The 18,869-nt window shown below is 33.7% G+C and overlaps 1 protein-coding gene and 1 pseudogene across 2 annotated transcripts; both read left to right on the top strand.

The window, feature by feature from the left end:
* Positions 1-2,830: 2,830 nt before the first annotated feature.
* LOC145556275 (beta-amyrin 6-beta-monooxygenase pseudogene) lies at positions 2,831-3,530 on the top strand (annotated as a pseudogene).
* A 2,073-nt stretch (positions 3,531-5,603) lies between these two features.
* Positions 5,604-18,117, top strand: LOC145640250 (pre-mRNA-splicing factor ATP-dependent RNA helicase DEAH7-like). 2 transcript variants are annotated; one of them, XM_081691556.1, is made up of 17 exons: positions 5,604-5,817; positions 6,465-6,495; positions 7,016-7,136; positions 8,741-8,947; positions 9,712-9,981; positions 10,596-10,757; positions 10,848-10,993; positions 11,140-11,237; positions 11,442-11,550; positions 12,068-12,245; positions 12,344-12,573; positions 12,697-12,873; positions 13,300-13,371; positions 13,766-13,942; positions 14,175-14,236; positions 14,400-14,552; positions 16,267-18,117. In XM_081691556.1, the coding sequence occupies exons 2-17, from the start codon at positions 6,490-6,492 to the stop codon at positions 17,858-17,860; spliced, it is 3,762 nt and encodes a 1,253-aa protein (XP_081547682.1). In that variant the 5' UTR covers positions 5,604-5,817; positions 6,465-6,489; the 3' UTR covers positions 17,861-18,117. The 2 variants fall into 2 exon arrangements, with proteins under 2 accessions (XP_081547682.1, XP_081547680.1); XM_081691554.1 differs by having other exon boundaries at positions 8,741-8,962.
* Positions 18,118-18,869: the final 752 nt, after the last annotated feature.

Below are 18,869 nucleotides of genomic sequence, written 5' to 3'. Positions count from 1 at the left end.
CGGTTGGGACTGCTGGAGGAAAACTCATGGCATAGTTGGGATTATTAGAAAATAAACGTTAGTTGGGATTATTGTAGGTAAATCGCCCATAGTTGGGATTATTAAAGTGTATTTTTCCTTTTAAATATTGTACTAGTAATTAATTTGCTAGCTTCATGCAAAGTTAAATTATTACCACGTAAAATGTAATACAAGTATTATAATGATTAGAGCAAAATAATGATTAGGAGCAATGCATAAAAATTAAGTATATGTAATATGTTGTTGGATTATTTGGACCTTTATATTACAATTATCATGAAACAGTAGGTTGTTAAATAGGTAATAATATATAGGCATATAATATCAAAAATATATTTAAAGTTATGTTAAAAAATTATCATATTATGCATATCATTTTCAAAATTTATATGCAAATCGATTTTGATCGAGTCAATTTTTTTCCACATTTACATTCCATACATATATATGCACTTGACTCAAATTAATGCATTGTTATATGTTCAAGTTTGATCATGACATGAGTCAATTACTTTGGGATGGAGCAAGTACTTAATTTTATATACACTATATTATGATGGTTAAATTTGTGTACGTATGACAAGTTTATCCATACTATCAATCAAATTACTGCAAAAAAAATGCAAATAATAATACAATCTTTGGTCCGTTTTTTTTTTTTTAATGATACAACCTTTAGGGGTGTTCATTTTAAATACGGAGTAGGCAAAAATCGGTTGGTAACTTGTTTTTACAAGTTACCTTGACATGTACCATTGTTTTATTGGTTTTTTTTAATTATTTAATTTGATTTTAAAAAATTTAATTAATGTTTTTTTAAATTTTTAAAAGATATAAAATAATCAATATTATTATTGTTATTATTATTATTATTGTAAAAATATCAAAAAATAAACCTACAAAGTCAATCAATCAATCAATTATTATTATTATTATTATTATTATTATTATTATTATTATTATTATTATTATTATTATTATTATCCACCACCTTGCCACCACCACCACCTCCCCCACCATTCTACCACCATTCCCTTTCTCACTCCCCTGCACGCAACTCCCCTCCCCCAACACAGGAATCAATTCGCTGGTGTCGTCCAACTCACCCACCGCTGACCGACCTACCCCCCGTTACTCCGATCTCCCCCTACCCGTCGCGCCACTCACCCAAACAAAACCCTAACATAAGAAAACCTTTACCTTAGGTACGAGGTAGGTTGGCTGATTAGGGCCGTCCCCAACCTTTTTGGAGTCCCTGTCAAGAATGGAGTGTAAAAATTGGTATATGAATTTTCTCTACTCGATTTATTTTTTTAAAAAAATAAATTTATAAATGTTGTGAGGGTTTATGTTATTTACAATGACAAAAAACGAAATGCATTAATGGTTGTGGAAATTAAATAGCTTTGATTACTTTTACCAAAAATATTAACCATTAAGGGGTGTTAGTGGGAATGCTTTAAAATTTCAACAAAAAAAAAAAAAAGAAAAAAAAAGGAGAGATTTGACGTTGGTGGGAATTGAACCACTGATTTCTGTGCGGCAAACTTGAGTTCCCTAAACCACTAAGCTAAAGTTAGCATTTAATAAAATTTATATATTATATATACTTCATACATATTTACATTTGAGGCCCCAACCGAATTTGGGCCGGGCCTGCGGCTGACGGTGTGTGGGTGAGCTGGGCACCGGCCGAACAATTCCTGGGTTAGGGAGAGGACTGCTCGTAGGGGAGGGGAGCAGTGGTGGTAGTGGAAGGGTGGTAGGGGAGGTGGTAACAAGTTGGTTTTTTTTTTTTTAAAAATTTATTTTTTAATATTTTTTATATATACTGCGTATATATAAATAAAAGGAATTGTTTTATCAAAAAATTAAAATTTAATTTTTAAAAATAATTATAAGTTAATAAAAGTTAACAATTTTGATTGAAATTTTAAAAAAATATTTTTTTAAAAAAAAAATTAAAACCAATTACATGATGACACGTGTCATGGTAACTTGTAACAAGTTTTTTTTACAGATTTGAAAATAACACTCTCAAAGATTGTACCGAGTAATATTGTTGCATAATCCCAAAGTTGTATTATTAAAAATATATATATTTTTTTTAATTTTTACAAATCTATACTTATATATTAAAAAACGTTCCTAAAACAGAATATGTTCCACGTAGCGATTTGCGCCACATGTCATTATAAACATGACATGTCACTTTCATATGTATTAGGTTTGCATCTAAAAAACGCTTATAACAAGACTTGAACTCAAGACCAACAAGTCTTAAGTTAAGTTAAGAGTCTTGTCATCTTAGTCATTTATTAACTGTGTTTTTTTTATCCAACAAAATTATACGGAGTAGTTAACTTAGATAAGTTAATTTGTGTCTTATTATACTATTTGTTTCCATTATGTAATGATTGAGCTTGACAACTAAAAAATGTTTATAGCAAGACTTAAACTCGAAACCTACAAGTCTTACTATCCAAACAGTCGAATTTGATTAGCAAATTAAACAAGTACAAACTAGTAAGCCGAGGCATCGTCCGGACCACACACTAGTTAAATATTAAAATGTAAACAAAGGTAAAGTTCGTTTCAAATAGATTATCTGTCATTTATTGTTGCGTGGAAATTGATGATAATTATACCGTATTTGAGAATGCCTATAATATTTCTTTGGTTTCCTATCTTACACTTCTTGGCTGGTAGTATTTCATGCAATGTGTTATGATTAATTTTCACAGAGCAATTAGACATTGCACAATCAAAAGAAAAAGGAGAGCTTTTGACTATTGAGGATACTCTAAAAATGAAATATACGTGGAATGTTGTATGTGAATCTATGAGACTAAAACCACCTGTGATTGGAGGTTTTCGTGAAGCCACCACTAACATCTCTTACGCCGGCTTCACAGTTCCGAAGGGATGGAAGGTACTATACATGAATTTGAAAAAGGCCTTTAACATATCTACTACATAAAATATTTTTCCTCTAAATACTATGGGAAATTCTCTATTGAGAAACGAAATTTGTTTCTCATGGGGCATTTTCGTGAATAAATCAATAACTTTTTCATTATTGTGGCTCCACAATTGAATAAAGTTGTTGGTTTATTTACAAAAATGTCTCTCACTATGAGAAATCAGGGCATCCCCAAATACTATGAAGTTTATGATTGATGACAGTTAAATATTTATTTTTGATGAATAAGGTACACTGGAATGTTTACTCAACACATATGGATCCAACATACTTTCCAAATCCTGATAAATTCAACCCTTCAAGATTTGAAGAGAAATTACCACCTCGTGTATTCGTACCATTTGGAGGAGGATCACACATGTGTTGTGGGAAGGAGTTTGCTCGAACTGAGATCCTAGTTTATCTGCACAATGTGGTGACTCGATTTAGACTATCAAAAGCTAATTGCAATGAAAAGATTATTTATACACCAGATCCTGTCTCAGTTGAAGGACTCCGGATTCGTCTTCGCCCACATGACAAATAAATCAACTTGTACTACATTGAACGTTAAGTTGTTTAAACATATTCGTCAAAAAAAAAAAAGTTGTTTAAACATAACAACATGAACTTGTTCGTTATTGTTGCATCAACTATGTATTGCTTTGCTCCATTTATGTTTAATATGTTTATGTGTGCTTACGTTTGAAATTGTGTATCGCACAAGCTTAAATATAGTAGATAAATATTATTTCAAAAAAAAAAAATAGTTAATAAATAAAAACAAAACCCAAAATTCCCAAATTCAGGTTGCATCAAGTTAAAAACGGGTGCAGTTGTTTTAAGCGAGAGATTATAAATATTACCTCCATTTCCTATTATTTGCAAGTTTGGAGATAAGAACGGACTCCAAGGCAAATATGCTAACTGATGTTTAACAAAGGGCATGTCATTAAAAACTCAATAATAATAAAAAAAAAAAAAAAAAAAAAAAAAAAAAAAAAAAAAAAAACCAAAATCAAAGAACAACACCCAAAAACCAAAATCATCAAAATCTTACAAACAACCCAGAATTCAATTCATACACTAGTATTTGGGCCTGGGTCATTACCTTTTTTTCTTATTAATAAACTAAATTAGCCCGGTGCGATGCACGGTTTTAAAATAAGAAATAAATTATAGACTCTTTAGCACATGTTAAGATAAAACAACTATGTTCTCTTTACGGAGTAATACTTTCTAATTAAATATGAAAAATACAATTTCTAAAAAAATCATTTTTTTCATATTATTTTTTAGAATCGATTGAACTATATTATTAACTATTTTTAACAACTACTTGTAATTAATAAAATGGCGTAACATGCGTAAAAAATTTAAAAATTTATTTTGACTTTAATTTTTAAAACAATGTTAAATAGGTAACTCAAAAGGTGAAGTGTTTCATTTCCACCATAATAAAATAAAGTTCTATTTATCTAACTAAATTCCTTCATCTTCTTTTATAGTTCTACCCTCACTCTTTGACAAATTATGGGTGAAGAGAGAATGAATAGCTTGATTATTATTGATCGATAGGTAGAGTATTTATACAAAACCTACGCTCATAAGATAGGAAACAATATTCCTAAAGATATACTAACATAACCATAAACCCTAAAGATATATTCTCAAAATAATATCTTAACATAAATATCCTAAATATATTATTCTCTAAATGATATCTAGGGAAAATATATCACACGTATATTTTTCGATATCACTAACACCCTCCCGCAATCGTAACGGCAGTAACACAAACGTTGCGATTGGAAATTTTTCACTTTGTTGAAGTCGAGATGCACACTCTTGTGATGCCTCCTTCAATTTTTGTTTCTTCTTTTTCAAGGATGAGAACGTTCATCTTTTCGAACTCATCAGTCATCAATCAAACAGGAACGTCATTCTTTTCGAACCTGCAAATAATAATTTTTGGTTTTTCCAGAGCAAAACCGAGCTCCAATCAAATATTGGTTTTTCTAGAGTAAACCACACTCAAATGTTGTATTGGTCTTTCAGAGTAAACCACACTCTCATATCCAAATGAGCAAAATCATGCTCGAATCAACTCACAAACCTTGTCTCATGGCACAAGGAGAACCAAATATATCTTGTCTCACGACACAGGAGAGCCGTTTTTTTTTTAAAAAAAAAAATTGCGTCAAGCATAACGCTATTTAATGTCTTCATCTCCAAAGATTTGTTATAGTGGAGGAAGTCTTCTCACATACTCCCACAAAAAAAAAAAATTCTCCCAAAAAAAAAACATACACATATGATTAATGTGTACCAACCCAAAAAAAATAAAAATTTAAAGAGTATTAATATTGCATAGTGGAAGCAAAATTTTAAATCCCGCCGGTGGGTCCCAAGATTTAACCTACTCTTGATACCATGACAAATTATAGGAAATAGAGAATAGAATGGGTTTTATCCTGCTTGATTATTATTTATCAATAGGTTGAGTATTTATACAAAACGTTCATAAGATAGGAAACAATATTTCTTAAGATATACTAAATTAACCATAAACCCTGAAGATATATTCTCAAAATAATGGGTAGGAAAAGAAACTAAAAAATCTACCCAAAAACCCTCGAAATTGAAGTATGAAGATATGCAGGAGAAATTAGTAGAGATTCAAATACGTAGTATTAGGTTTTCTTTTCAATCGAATTTATCTTGGAAAGTTGGAATTCGATCAACGTAACCTTACCACCTCCTCATCCTCTCTCCGAGTTCTCCATTGAAGCGCACTTCTAATACCTTTATCCCCCATTCAAGCACCTTCTCAGGTAAATTTGTTGTTTCTTTTTCTAATCAATTTCACAGTCTAGGGTTTTATTTTATTTAATTAATTGTCTGTGCAGTAATTTTAGGGTTCCAAAATCTCAACTATTGGTTTTAATTTCTAAGATTATCAAAGATCATAACCACCCATGATGTTGTTACAAATTAAAATTATGTGATTGAATCCAATATCCCTAATTAATTGATAATTGAATCAAATTTGGTTGCTGATGTATTGCCGAACCCTTTAATGTTAGGATTGGACTAGTCAGTGTAGTAACTTTAGGGTTCGAAAATCTTAACTATTGGTTTTAATTACTAAGATTGTGAAAGATCATAACCAGCGATTATATTGTTAGAAAAAAAATTATGATCCTAATTGATAATTGAATCAATTATCGCTAAAGGTATGAGTTTTATTTGATAATTGAATCAAATTTGGTTGTTAATGTATTGCAGAACCCTTTAATGTTAGGATTCAACTATGAGATTATACCTCTTCTTCCTCCTGCCCTGGCTCGGGACGGGCTTGATTGTGTTATATGTTTTGAACTACTTGTGTTTCCTTAACTGTTTCCAATTACGCTAAAGATAGATTACTGATGATTCTTTTTCCCTTTTATGTTGTTTTTTTTTTTTTGGATATTTCCAGCTCTCCATAACAAGTTTCTGCAATAATGGAGGTTAGTATATGCTGTCATTGCTATTTGTTACGAGCATTCTGTTTATTTTACATTCTACACTCTTCATTTGCATGTAACTACCGCCTTTTTAAATGGGTTAGTGTAGAAATGGGCTTGTATATTTGTATTACTTGAATTCGATCAAGAAGTTGAGGTGAAAGATAAGGAAACTTGTGGAAGCACAATAATGAAAATGTTGTAAGAATTGGATTGGCCTATTGGATTCTATGGCATTTCACATTATAGAATGTTTAACAACTTCTAAACCAAAGCCTTATTCACAATGGATGGGGTCGGGTTCATGAACCAAGAGTTTCCAATGGCCATTCACATATACCTTCTTCCTCCATTCACTTCTATCCAGTGTTACTTCTTTTAAACTCACTTTCTTCGGTCATCATAGATCAAGAGTAAACTTATTCTTGATTTTTTCTCTAACTATTTTCATAATTAGTATATACTTTCTCCTTGATTTCAACTTAGTGAATTTGGGCTTATTAAATGTTTGAATGTTATGTAGAAACCTGACATTGATAGTACAATCGTTACTATGGAAGGGGAGCAACCAAGTGTTGCTGGAGGACTTCAAAAGCGAGGGCAAGAGCGTGTTGTCTTTAAGCGTCCTGAGAAATCTCTCTTAGGTACTATATGTCTTTTTCTTGCTTGAATTCTAAATCTTTACTTCCGAAAATTTCTATCATACTATTTGTCGTTTTTTACTGCACTAAGTTTTCTTGGAAATCTTTTCATTACTTCCAAATTCTTGCCATCATTTGATTGTTTGAGTTATATTTCATTTATCTAGATAAAATAGTCTTATTCTTTCATATACTATCGTGTGATATTTTTAAATAATATATTTTTTTCCTGCAGTTTATGCATACATTATACTTTGATTGGGTGTTGTGGATGGTGTGTCAATGTCAAACTATTATGAAGGATCTCCAAGTTTATTGATGTGATCGTATGATGCATAGACTTCTTTATCACTTTGTCACTTGCGAAATTCAAATTTGATTTCAGTAGAGTGTTGCAGAGTCATGACTCATGAGAAAAAGCTAAAACATCATTGTTAGTAAATGCAGGCATCAGAATTCATTAATTCTCATCATCACAACAAAACCTTTTTTTAATGAGTAATTTATTATCAGAGCTAGCTGATGGATTTTTATATACTCCCTCCGTTCCTGAAAGTTCGATTCACTTTGCATTTATGCAGTCTCTAATGAACATATTTGACCATGAATATTTCAGCTATGTATAAGTGAAAATTATAAAAAGTTGATATTTGAAAATTTTATAATAAAGGGAATCTAATGAGATCTCTCTTACTAAATTATTTCTATGATATAAATTATAATATGTGATCAAAGTTATTTAATTTTGACCAAATGAATAGTAAGTGAGTCGAACTTTCCGAGGTAGTATAAAAAATCTTGCTTTTAAGGAATTCAGGACTCCGTGATCTAAGTACTTCCCTACATATACTCGTTTAGCTAACAAAGATGTTCATTTATTGGCCTTAAATTTGTGTTATTCTGTTAATAAGCCGATACCAACTCTACTTATGGGATTAAGACTTTGATTGATTGATTGTTAATAAGCTGATGCATTTATTGCCTGCAGTCATATAGAGTTATCTTTTGTAGGAATGGTTATTACTTATTAGCACCCTCTGAAGATTTTTCCGAGTTCATTTGAGGAATTGAGCTTTACACAATGGAAAGGGGAGCAAAGAGCTAGGGGGTAGAGAAAATAAGAAAGGGGGTTGTTTTTTTTTTTTTTTTGGTTTGTGGGCAATGGATTTTAATCTTGTTATGCTTGATTTGCCAAAAAAAAAAAGAGAGAGAAGGAAATGCTTAGGGCCTGTTACCTTGCCCATTATCCAACCTTTTACCTTGGCCTTAAAAACACAGTTTCTTGCTTTAGGATCTGTTTGATTTCAGCTTATTTCATCTTATTTTGTTTTATATCATACAAAATAAGCTCAGATGTACTCAAATAAGTTCAGACAGTGCCACTTTATTTTAGACTGAATAAGTTATACCAAACAAAGCCTTAATGAAATCACTATACCCTTGCATGTGGTTTCATTTGGCCCCAAGTTGTTTTCATGATTCATATCAAATTGTCTCAGTTTACCCCCTCTTTTTTTTTTTTTTTTTTTTTTTTTTTTTTTTTTTTTTGTGCAAGAAATATATCTTATATCTGAGCAATAGTATGTTTCTGTAATTTCTTTTATCAGGGTTAGATGTCCTTGCACTTGCAAAACGAAGTGAATCAAAACAAGATAGCGGTTTTAAGGTTCCCAAAGAAAGAATCACTTCTGTTGCTTCATCTCTTGATGAAGAGGAGAAGTCAACTGTGACAGATGTTGATGGAGATGAGACTGTGGAACACGGAGGCAACAAACGGCGGCCCAACAGGAGATACCGTGATGCTGCTTTGAGTGGTACTTTTCAATCAGGTACTGTATGGTCTCTTATCTTACTTTTGTTTATAAAAATATGCCCTCATTAAAGGAGAAGCATGTAGAAACTTAATGGTATAGGTACTCTCTGACCATGAGTTTGGGAGTGCAATTGCTATAAACTACTCTCTCATGTGTCCCGAATAAATCCTTTATTACTTCTTAACTTCCAGAGAGGAGCCTCAATGTGAAAACCCTTGGCATTTTTTGGGAAAGCGTGATTAATAGACTGGCTTTAGGAGGGGTAATTTGGGAAGTCTGATAATTAGGTTATAGCCCTTAGCTTTAGTATAAATAGAGAGAGGGTAGAAAGAAGAAGGTAGGCAGAAATTTATTAGGGAAACCTAGAGAGAGTCATGGCCTAAAGCCATTTTGGAGAGTTGTGAGCTAAACTCACTATTTGAGAGTAATAGCCTTAAGCTATTAACCTATCTTTTGTAACCCTTGCACCATTATCAATCAATCTTAAAGCTTTCATCTTTAGTATTGCATTATTAAATCAGAAATATTTAGCCAGAAAATTCAGTCCATTACACATGAACTACGTCCGATGCCTTTACTACGAATACGAAAGACAAATATTTTAAAAGATATGTTTTACTATTTTGATTTCAACAATTTTTCCTCCACAATATCTGGACTTACGATTATTAGTTTTAATGAGAAAAAGCTGGCAAGGAATTTATCATGTTGTCCTCATGTGGCTTGATTTTCTGTTAACATTCTTCTTGATATCTATTTTGCAGAAAGTAGTGTAAGTGAAGACCACGATGACATGCATCACTCTAAAAGAAGCATCCGTTCTGAAGTCTATTCAAGAAATGACAGGGATAGCTCTCAAGATAACTCTAGAAGTGAAAGGACTAAAGGTACACATAGACATGGCAAAGACCGGAGTCGTGGTGCAGAACATGAACGGTATGACAGAGGCTCTAGTAGTAGGTGGAATGATAGAGGCTATGATGGTGAATATGACAGGAAAAGAGGCAGATATGAAGGATCTAGGAGAACGCCTGGTATGTATAGCCTTTTATTATTGAATCTCACCTGTTGTCACCCAGTCAAAGCACTCATAAAACTACCTCATATATATATGGGGAGGAAGTGCTTTTAAAAGCCTAACAATTTATGGAAGGCATGTCATGGACTCTTGATTACCTGATTTTGGTCTTCGATGAGTAAGAAAAATGCTAAAGAAATTAAAAAAGTAGAATTAGTTATAATGTTGAGGTTTTTGTTCTCTTCATTTCCATTGTGTGTACTTCCAAATTTCAAGTATCAAAATTATAGTAATTCATTAATTTTTAAAAATGCTTATCAAGGGGAGTAAATGATTTGCAGTGAGTTCATAGTAATACATTTCTCACATATTGAAGAATGTAGATGTAGCATTCTGATACCACATAATTAACACCTCTATTGTGATTATTTGTTTTCTTTATTTGTATTTTAAAAGTATAGTGGAACACCTTTTATAGATGATAGTGTTCATATTTTCATAGATTTTTCAATATTTTTTGGATCTAATAAACAACAACAATCTAAGTTTTAATTTCAAAAATGGGGTCTGCTACACAAACCAATATTTCTGAAAATAGTGTTCTCAGTCTTTTCACATGCAAATTGGCAGGTAGGTCAGATTGGGATGATGGGAGATGGGAGTGGGATGAGTCTCCTCGTCATGATAGTCAACATAATTCTAGCAACCGGTATCAGCCTTCACCATCCCCTATGTTCATTGGAGCATCCCCTGATGCGAGATTGGTTTCTCCTTGGCAAACACCGCGTTCTGGTATGTTCTCACCTCATTGTGTATTGCTTATAGATTGTTGTTTTCATTTACATATTACTTCAATTGACACTGATTTTAAAATTGGTGAAGGAGCTTATGCTTCCCCTTGGGATCATGTTTCCCCGTCACCTGTCCCTATTCGAGCTTCTGGCTCCTCTGTGCGATCTTCTAGTTCTCGGTATGAAGGGAGATCAAATAAGCAAAGGCGCTCTACTGTCGATTTACAAAATCTTGAGGTATAATATTTTGAAACCAGTGTTCATATGTTGTACCTTTTGTGAGTGATGTAGCCTGTAGATTTGTTCAGTATCTTTCTATTCCCTTTCTCTGTTTTTGAGGTTTGGAGGTAATCATTCTCTTTGTTTTTCTATTCTTAATATAGGATATGGATGCTGATGGAAGTGCCACAGCTATAGACCAAAATCCTGAAATCACAGAAGATATGCGATTGCAAATGGAATACAATTCAGATCTCGCCTGGTGAGTGAGGCTTATATATGTTATACATTTGTATGCAGCTGCTATGTGTATATACAAAGTATTTCGTATTATCTCATTAGGTGTGATTTAGTCCATTTTCTTTTATTTGATTGTATCTTCATCCTTTGCTTGCAGTTCACTTTTTGAACGACTTTATATGTGGTGGGTGATACTGTTTTAACATTTAGTTCTGATTGAATACAGGTATGATAGAGAAGAAGGCAGCAATATTTATGACATTGACAATTCATCCTTCTATCTTGGTGATGATGCTACAAACCAAAAGAAAGAAGTACAATTGGCAAAAAGGCTGGTATGTTCAAGTGATATTTAATTTTTAATTTTGGTTGTTTATTGCCTTTTTCTTCTGGCATTCTGTTACTCTTATATTATACATGATTGAGAACTCTAAAATAACAAACCACATAATTTCTAGCTTTTGCACAGGGTGACTGGTGTATGTTATGTCTCTGGGATCTATACATGCAATTGCTTAAATAACTCAATCTAAACAAAACTTTTCTGGTGTGATATTTGAGATTTGCATAATTATCTTATCCCTTTGTGATATGATATTGACATGGCATGATTTTGGTTTTTCTTTTCATTATATCTGGAGTATTTTATTTTATTTGGTGGTTGTAGTTATGGTGCTTACAATGTTAAGTGTCTGGAGTTGTAGGTCGTAAAATTTTCATTTAAGATTTGTTGCTGATTCTTAAATGGTTATTTACCTGATGATCCTGGTCATGTTTTGAGGATTCATTAGTGATTTTTAGTTCAAATTGTATTCCATTATCTCTCTCTCTCTAATCATAGTCTCTCTATAGATGAGAAGTGATGGAACTATGATGTCACGTGCTCAAAGCAAGAGGCATTCACAGCTTAGTGCAGACAAGCAACAATGGGAAGATCGACAATTGATGAGATCAGGCGCTGTTCGAGGTACTGAGGTTCAAACTGAATTTGACAATGAAGAAGAGAACAAGGTTATTCTTTTAGTTCATGGTAAGTCAAAATTAGAAATGATATCTATCCCCCCCCCCCCCCCCGGTTGGAATGGGAAATTATTTACCTAAGCGCTTGTTTCCCTATGCTTGACACAGATACAAAACCTCCATTTTTGGATGGTAGAGTGGTTTTTACTAAGCAGGCAGAACCTGTTATGCCTTTGAAGGATCCAACTTCAGATATGGCTATTATATCTCGTAAAGGATCTGCTTTAGTGCGGGAAATTCGTGAAAAACAAAGCATGAATAAGTCACGCCAACGGTTTTGGGAACTTGCTGGTTCTAAACTTGGGGATATCCTTGGCGTTGAGAAAACAGCTGAACAGGTATGTGTCTTGTAATACTTAGCAATGTGGATCTCTTATACATGTCATTTCGTCGAAGTACATTCTTTCATTTTGCATCCAGTTTTGTCAAGGTACATTATTTCATTATGCGTTCAATTTCAGGTTGATGCTGATGATGCTAAGGTTGGTGAAGATGGGGAAATTGATTTCAAAGAAGATGCAAAGTTTGCTCAGCATTTAAAGAAAGACGAAGCTGTGAGTGAATTTGCAATGACGAAAACTCTGGCACAGCAGAGACAATATCTTCCCATATACTCTGTTAGGGATGAGCTTTTACAGGTAACATGTTATTTTTCATGTTTGCAAATGCATTTTGATGGAACTATTTCATGGTGTTCACTTCTGAATTATGATTCCTTAACCATCCTCCTCCAATGCTCATAATTTAATTTAACAAGGCTCGGCGGTGACCGGAGGATTTGTGTTTGGGATGACATATACATGTAAAAAGAGCAGTATTGGTTGAATGATAGCAAATTTTGAATAATAGTTGTAGAATGTCTTATCACATATTGTGTCTTTAGTCTTCCATCTCATGTTCTATCTGGGCTTGGTTGTTGTCTCACGTATTTTTGTTCGTATACCCATTTTTGTCTCTATGATGGAATCTTGTGGTACTTTTATGGTGATTTGATGATTTTGATCTGTTTTTGGTTTGTTATTGCTCATATTGAACTTGGATACAATCCTTTGAATTGATCGCAGGTTATTCGAGAGAATCAGATTGTCGTTGTTGTTGGAGAGACAGGCTCAGGAAAGACAACTCAACTAACACAGGTATTTATTCCTCATTAATCTTTATTGAGAATGAAGTATGCTGTACTGAACATCTTATTTTGAGAAAGATGCATGTTGTAGTCTCTGTTTTCCTGAATTCCCCATTGGTTACTGAAATCAAGGAGAATGCAAGAGTGTGATCGCTCATGTAGATATTTTCACTCTTAGGAAGAAAGAGATCTACATTAAGAGATTCATGAAAATAATAGGGTCTCACATGGTGAGGGTAGGAGATGCTTAATTATAAATAAAGGTTGGCATCGAGGGAATAAATAGAAATTTGATAGAACTCAGGAAAATGGAGGTTTTCTCTAGGACACTGGATCTGTGGATGGGTATTTAGGAGGCAAAGTAACCTTGTTAATATGTTTCTTGATATGAACTTGTTTTACAGTATTTGCATGAAGATGGTTACACTTCATATGGCATTGTTGGATGCACTCAACCAAGGCGTGTTGCTGCAATGAGTGTTGCAAAAAGAGTTAGTGAAGAGATGGAAACTGAGCTGGGAGACAAAGTTGGGTATGCTATCCGCTTTGAGGATGTTACTGGACCCAATACCATAATTAAGGTTTGTCACCCAATTTAATGTTGAATTTCATGCTTATTATCAAGAAATTATGTCCCAAAAAGATGTTGATATCTTTTTGGGACGTATTTTCTTGTCATGTTTAATGCATTTGTGTTTCGTATGTGTATTTCATTCTGGAATTATACAGAATGTGTTGCATTAAAAAGAAAAACCTTCTTTGTGAAATCAAGTTTTGGCCATTTCATTATACACTTCCCTCTTCAATTTGCAGTACATGACAGATGGAGTACTTCTGCGTGAAACATTGAAAGATGCTGAACTTGAAAGATATCGGTAAGATTGTTAGTGTTTCTTGCCTTTATAGTCTCTTTTTAATATATTAGTGAAATTCTAATCTTGATATTTTTTAAATGGCTCTGCAACTGGGATTATGAAATTATTAGTATACTGCAATTGAGTACATTTATCTAAAATTAAGGCTGTAACTATTTCCCAGTGTCATTGTGATGGATGAGGCGCATGAGAGATCACTTAACACAGATGTGTTGTTTGGCATATTAAAAAAGGTGGTTGCCCGACGTCGAGATTTTAAACTGATTGTGACTTCAGCAACTCTTAATGCGCAGAAATTTTCAAATTTCTTTGGAAGGTAATGTGTCTTTATCTATAATTCGCATTATTTTTATTTAATCTTTCAGTACTCGTACAGTCTTTTTGTTGCCCATATTAAGCAGATTTTGAACCAAGACAACATGACTCCTGTTGGTCATGCCACTATATATATACATTTTTTTCCCCTTAAAGTTAGACACTTAGCAGCAAATAATAGGTGAGAGTACATAGAAGAGGAAAGAAGCCCTAAATTAATACAATACGGCCTTTGATTCAGCAAGGGTAGCTGGTCCAAGTGAGAGCATTAAGATAGAGGATTGGGAAAGTAGAGCGAACAAGAGGGGCAACTTTATATCTGATTCAAGTAGGACACAAAATTTAAAGAATTTAGGCTACTTTAGTTGTGGTAATTTTGGTTACTATAATGAGGACACCTTGTCCTCTTTGTGTACTTTGTTTTTCTGTTGTTCTTATGAATTAAATAATATGCACTTCCTTTTTTTTTTTGTAAGGAGTTTGTTTCCTTAAATCAAAGGAAGGAAAACTGTTCAATTCTGTGAATTTCGCTTCTCCCCACCCTTTGAGATGATGGTTGTGTACATCTGTTGAGTTGTAAAGATGGGTGATCTTTAGGTCCTGCAGCAATATCCAGTAGTTAGCTGTAGTACTTACAGAGCCTCACTGACAGGAGACTGTGGTAACTGGTAAGAGATCCAAAGTTAGCATGTGTTGAGTGATTTATGGTGGCTATTGCACTGATAATGGGGGAAGAGAGGCTGATGGAGATTGAAGAAGCACGGAAGGTAGTTGCGAATCTTGTGGAAAGGGGGTAGGGTCAAATGAAAAGTTTCTTAAAGTGAGAAGAATGAGAAGGATTTTTTTGTGCATAATTTTTGTACTGAATGTGCATATTTTTTTAACTAAATGTGCAAAAAAAAAAAATGTGAGTCAAATTTGATGTGCATAATTTTTTAACAAATGTGCATAATTTTCGTTTTTCCAGAAAATATAAAAAATTTAGCAGTTTGAAATACAATTATGCACATTCAATATAAAAAAAAAAATGCACGTATAGTAAAAAATATATGCACATATTTGTTCCTTCTCATCCTTCTCATTTTAAGATCCTATCAAATTCCCTTTCGGTTTCGATGAGTGTTTGATATGTGAGTATGTGACCTTCCAAATGAAGTTGAAATTGTATAAAGTGAGTGCTTGCAAAAGATTGTAGTAGAAGGATTTACTTGTTCAAACCCAGACTTGTTGATTACATGAACTCTTGTCTAGTTGTCAGATAGTAAATTGGTGTAAGTATTTAATCAAGCGAAGCAGATCAAAAGCAACTCTTTTAATTCCCTCTCATTAATATGCCTCACATATAAAAAAATTTAAGAGACATCAGAGGCTTATATAAAAGTCAGACAATAGCTGCATCATGGCATGTGAAAAGACTGTTAAGTAGAAGAAGAGGAAGAATCAATCAATCAGGTCCTCAGAGTATTTACTGTCCTCAGTTGTAATTTTTAATTTTAATAAATGCAACTTAGGCCAGAAGAAATGTGCAGACTTCCACTACAAATCATAATCTTATGAACCTCCATAATAAACATTGATTGGCTAAGGCTCTTAACACCTAATGGCTGGATTTTTGCTTTTTCTAATAGATGCTAAGCTTTCTGTGTTTATATATATATATACAAAAATTTGTTTGACTTTTTAGAACTAATTTTTTGATGTTTCTGCCTTTCCAGTGTCCCGATATTCCATATTCCTGGGAGAACATTTCCTGTCAATACCTTATACAGTAAAACACCTTGTGAAGACTATGTTGAAGCTGCTGTGAAGCAAGCAATGACTATACACATAACCTCCCCTCCCGGAGACATCCTTATTTTTATGACTGGGCAGGATGAGATTGAGACGGCGTGCTATGCTCTTGCTGAGCGCATGGAGCAACTAATCTCCTCAACTCAGAAGGAAGTTGCAAAGCTCCTAATTCTTCCCATTTACTCACAGCTCCCTGCTGATTTACAAGCAAAAATTTTTCAAAGAGCTGAAGATGGAGCGCGAAAATGCATTGTAGCAACCAACATTGCCGAGACATCTCTAACTGTTGATGGTATATTTTATGTTATTGACACTGGATACAGTAAAATGAAGGTCTACAATCCAAAGATGGGTATGGATGCTCTTCAAGTTTTTCCAGTGAGTCGTGCTGCGGCTGACCAGCGTGCTGGACGTGCTGGTAGAACTGGTCCTGGCACTTGCTACCGACTTTATACAGAAAGTGCATATCTGAATGAGATGCTTCATAGTCCTGTACCTGAGATTCAGAGGACAAATCTTGGAAATATAGTTTTGCTTTTGAAATCTCTTAAAATTGAGAACTTGCTAGACTTCGAATTCATGGACCCACCTCCACAAGAGAACATCCTCAATTCCATGTACCAGTTGTGGGTGCTGGGTGCCCTTAACAATGTTGGGAGCTTGACAGATCTTGGTTGGAAAATGGTGGAATTTCCATTAGACCCGCCACTGGCAAAGATGCTACTGATGGGTGAAAAGCTAGATTGCCTTGATGAGGTGCTAACTATTGTTTCCATGCTTTCAGTACCTAAAGTATTTTTCCGTCCTAAAGACAGGGAAGAGGAGAGTGATGCGGCTAGGGAAAAGTTCTTTGTCCCTGAATCAGACCACTTGACACTTCTCAATGTGTACCAGCAATGGAAAAGCAACGACTATCGAGGAGATTGGTGCAATGATCATTTTCTACAGGTTAAAGCTTTACGCAAGGCTAGGGAGGTTAGATCACAACTTATGGATATACTGAAACAACTGAAGATAACCCTTACATCATCTCCTGACTGGGATGTGGTTAGACAAGCCATATGTTCTGCATATTTCCAGAACTCTGCAAAGCAGAAGGGGATTGGTGAGTATGTTAATACAAGGAATGGCATACCATGCCATCTACATCCAACCAGTGCTCTTTATGGATTGGGGTACACGCCAGAGTATGTTGTTTATCACGAGCTGCTTTTGACCTCAAAAGAGTACATGCAGTGTGTCACTGCTGTGGAGCCGCATTGGTTAGCAGAATTAGGGCCGATGTTCTTCTCAGTTAAAGAGTCAGATACATCATTGTTGGAGCATAAGAAGAAACAGAAGGAAGAGAAGACAGCTATGGAGGAAGAAATGGAGAGTTTGAGAAAAGAACAAGAATATGCGGAGAAAAAAAGGAAGGAAAAAGAGAGGGAAAAACGTGATAAAGAAAACCAAAAAATTGCTATGCCAGGTTCACGACGAGCTACCACATACCTAAGACCCAAAAAGATGGGTTTGTAAAATGTTTAACTTGTTGCCATATACAATGTAAAGATATAGTGATTAGTCAATTAAAGGCAAATGTCATTCTGTTTTATTAGGAATGGCATTTTGAGTATCAATTTTCAAATTTCTGTAGCATTTCTCATCACTCCCCCTCTCTTGTAGGTTCAGAAACTTGAATTAAGATCTCATGAATATTCATCCTCTCGAACAGTTATGGCATAATTGATAATAAAGAAAGCAATTTCTCATCTTGTTAAAAAAATAAAAAATAATTGGTTTATAAATAACTTCTGAATTATACTATCGCTAATAAGACATTATCTCCGTTTTATGTGATATTGTACCAATTGAACTTTTGACACTTTTTACACCCTTCTACCAAACACTCAACCACATAGATGCTTAAGGGTGATAATCTGCATTGAGATGCATGAATCCTCCCATGGTGTAATACTTCGTATTAGGAGAACGGGAAAAGTACGAAGTATTAAGAATATTATAATACATGAATAATTAAAATAAAACATACATTTTAAATGTAAAAGGTCAGTTTTGCAAAAAAAAAAAAAAAAAAAAAAAAAAACTTTTTCAAATTTTCTGGCAAATTCATAACTTAAACCATTTTTTTGTATGTGAGTTAAACCTTAGTCTATATTCCGACAATTGACCAATGTTTTTCGACATTGACTGATGCGTGTAGGTCACGTGAACTACCCCTCTCCCCTTTTCTTCCAATATCCTCCATTTTTCTTCGCTTGCTTCTCTCTTTCTTCTTCAATTTGATTAAATTTGCAAATCATGTGTTACCCATCCACTACATTTCAATCATAATCAAACAAGGTAATGCCTAAACCCTAATTTCAATTCTACCAACAAACACATCATCAAATAAACAATCCCCATTGAATTCAAATTTCAATTTCATCGACATGAATCTATCAAAGATAGTACCCAATTGAACTTAAAATTTTCTATCGTAGTTATTTATTTATTTATTTTTAGGGAAGGGTCTATAGAAAAGTAG

The sequence above is a fragment of the Chenopodium album genome, chromosome 1, assembly GCF_948465745.1.
Source record: "Chenopodium album chromosome 1, dcCheAlbu1.1, whole genome shotgun sequence".
NCBI classification, from domain to species: domain Eukaryota; kingdom Viridiplantae; phylum Streptophyta; class Magnoliopsida; order Caryophyllales; family Amaranthaceae; genus Chenopodium; species Chenopodium album.
The sequence above is the reverse complement of the archived record's forward strand: the minus strand, read 5'-3'. Positions and strand labels throughout refer to the sequence as shown.

Coding starts and splice junctions, on each gene's coding strand:
- LOC145640250 (XM_081691554.1), top strand. Junction 14,237..14,399: donor GCTGAACTTGAAAGATATCG/GTAAGATTGTTA, acceptor ACTATTTCCCAG/TGTCATTGTGATGGATGAGG. Junction 14,553..16,266: donor TTTTCAAATTTCTTTGGAAG/GTAATGTGTCTT, acceptor CTGCCTTTCCAG/TGTCCCGATATTCCATATTC.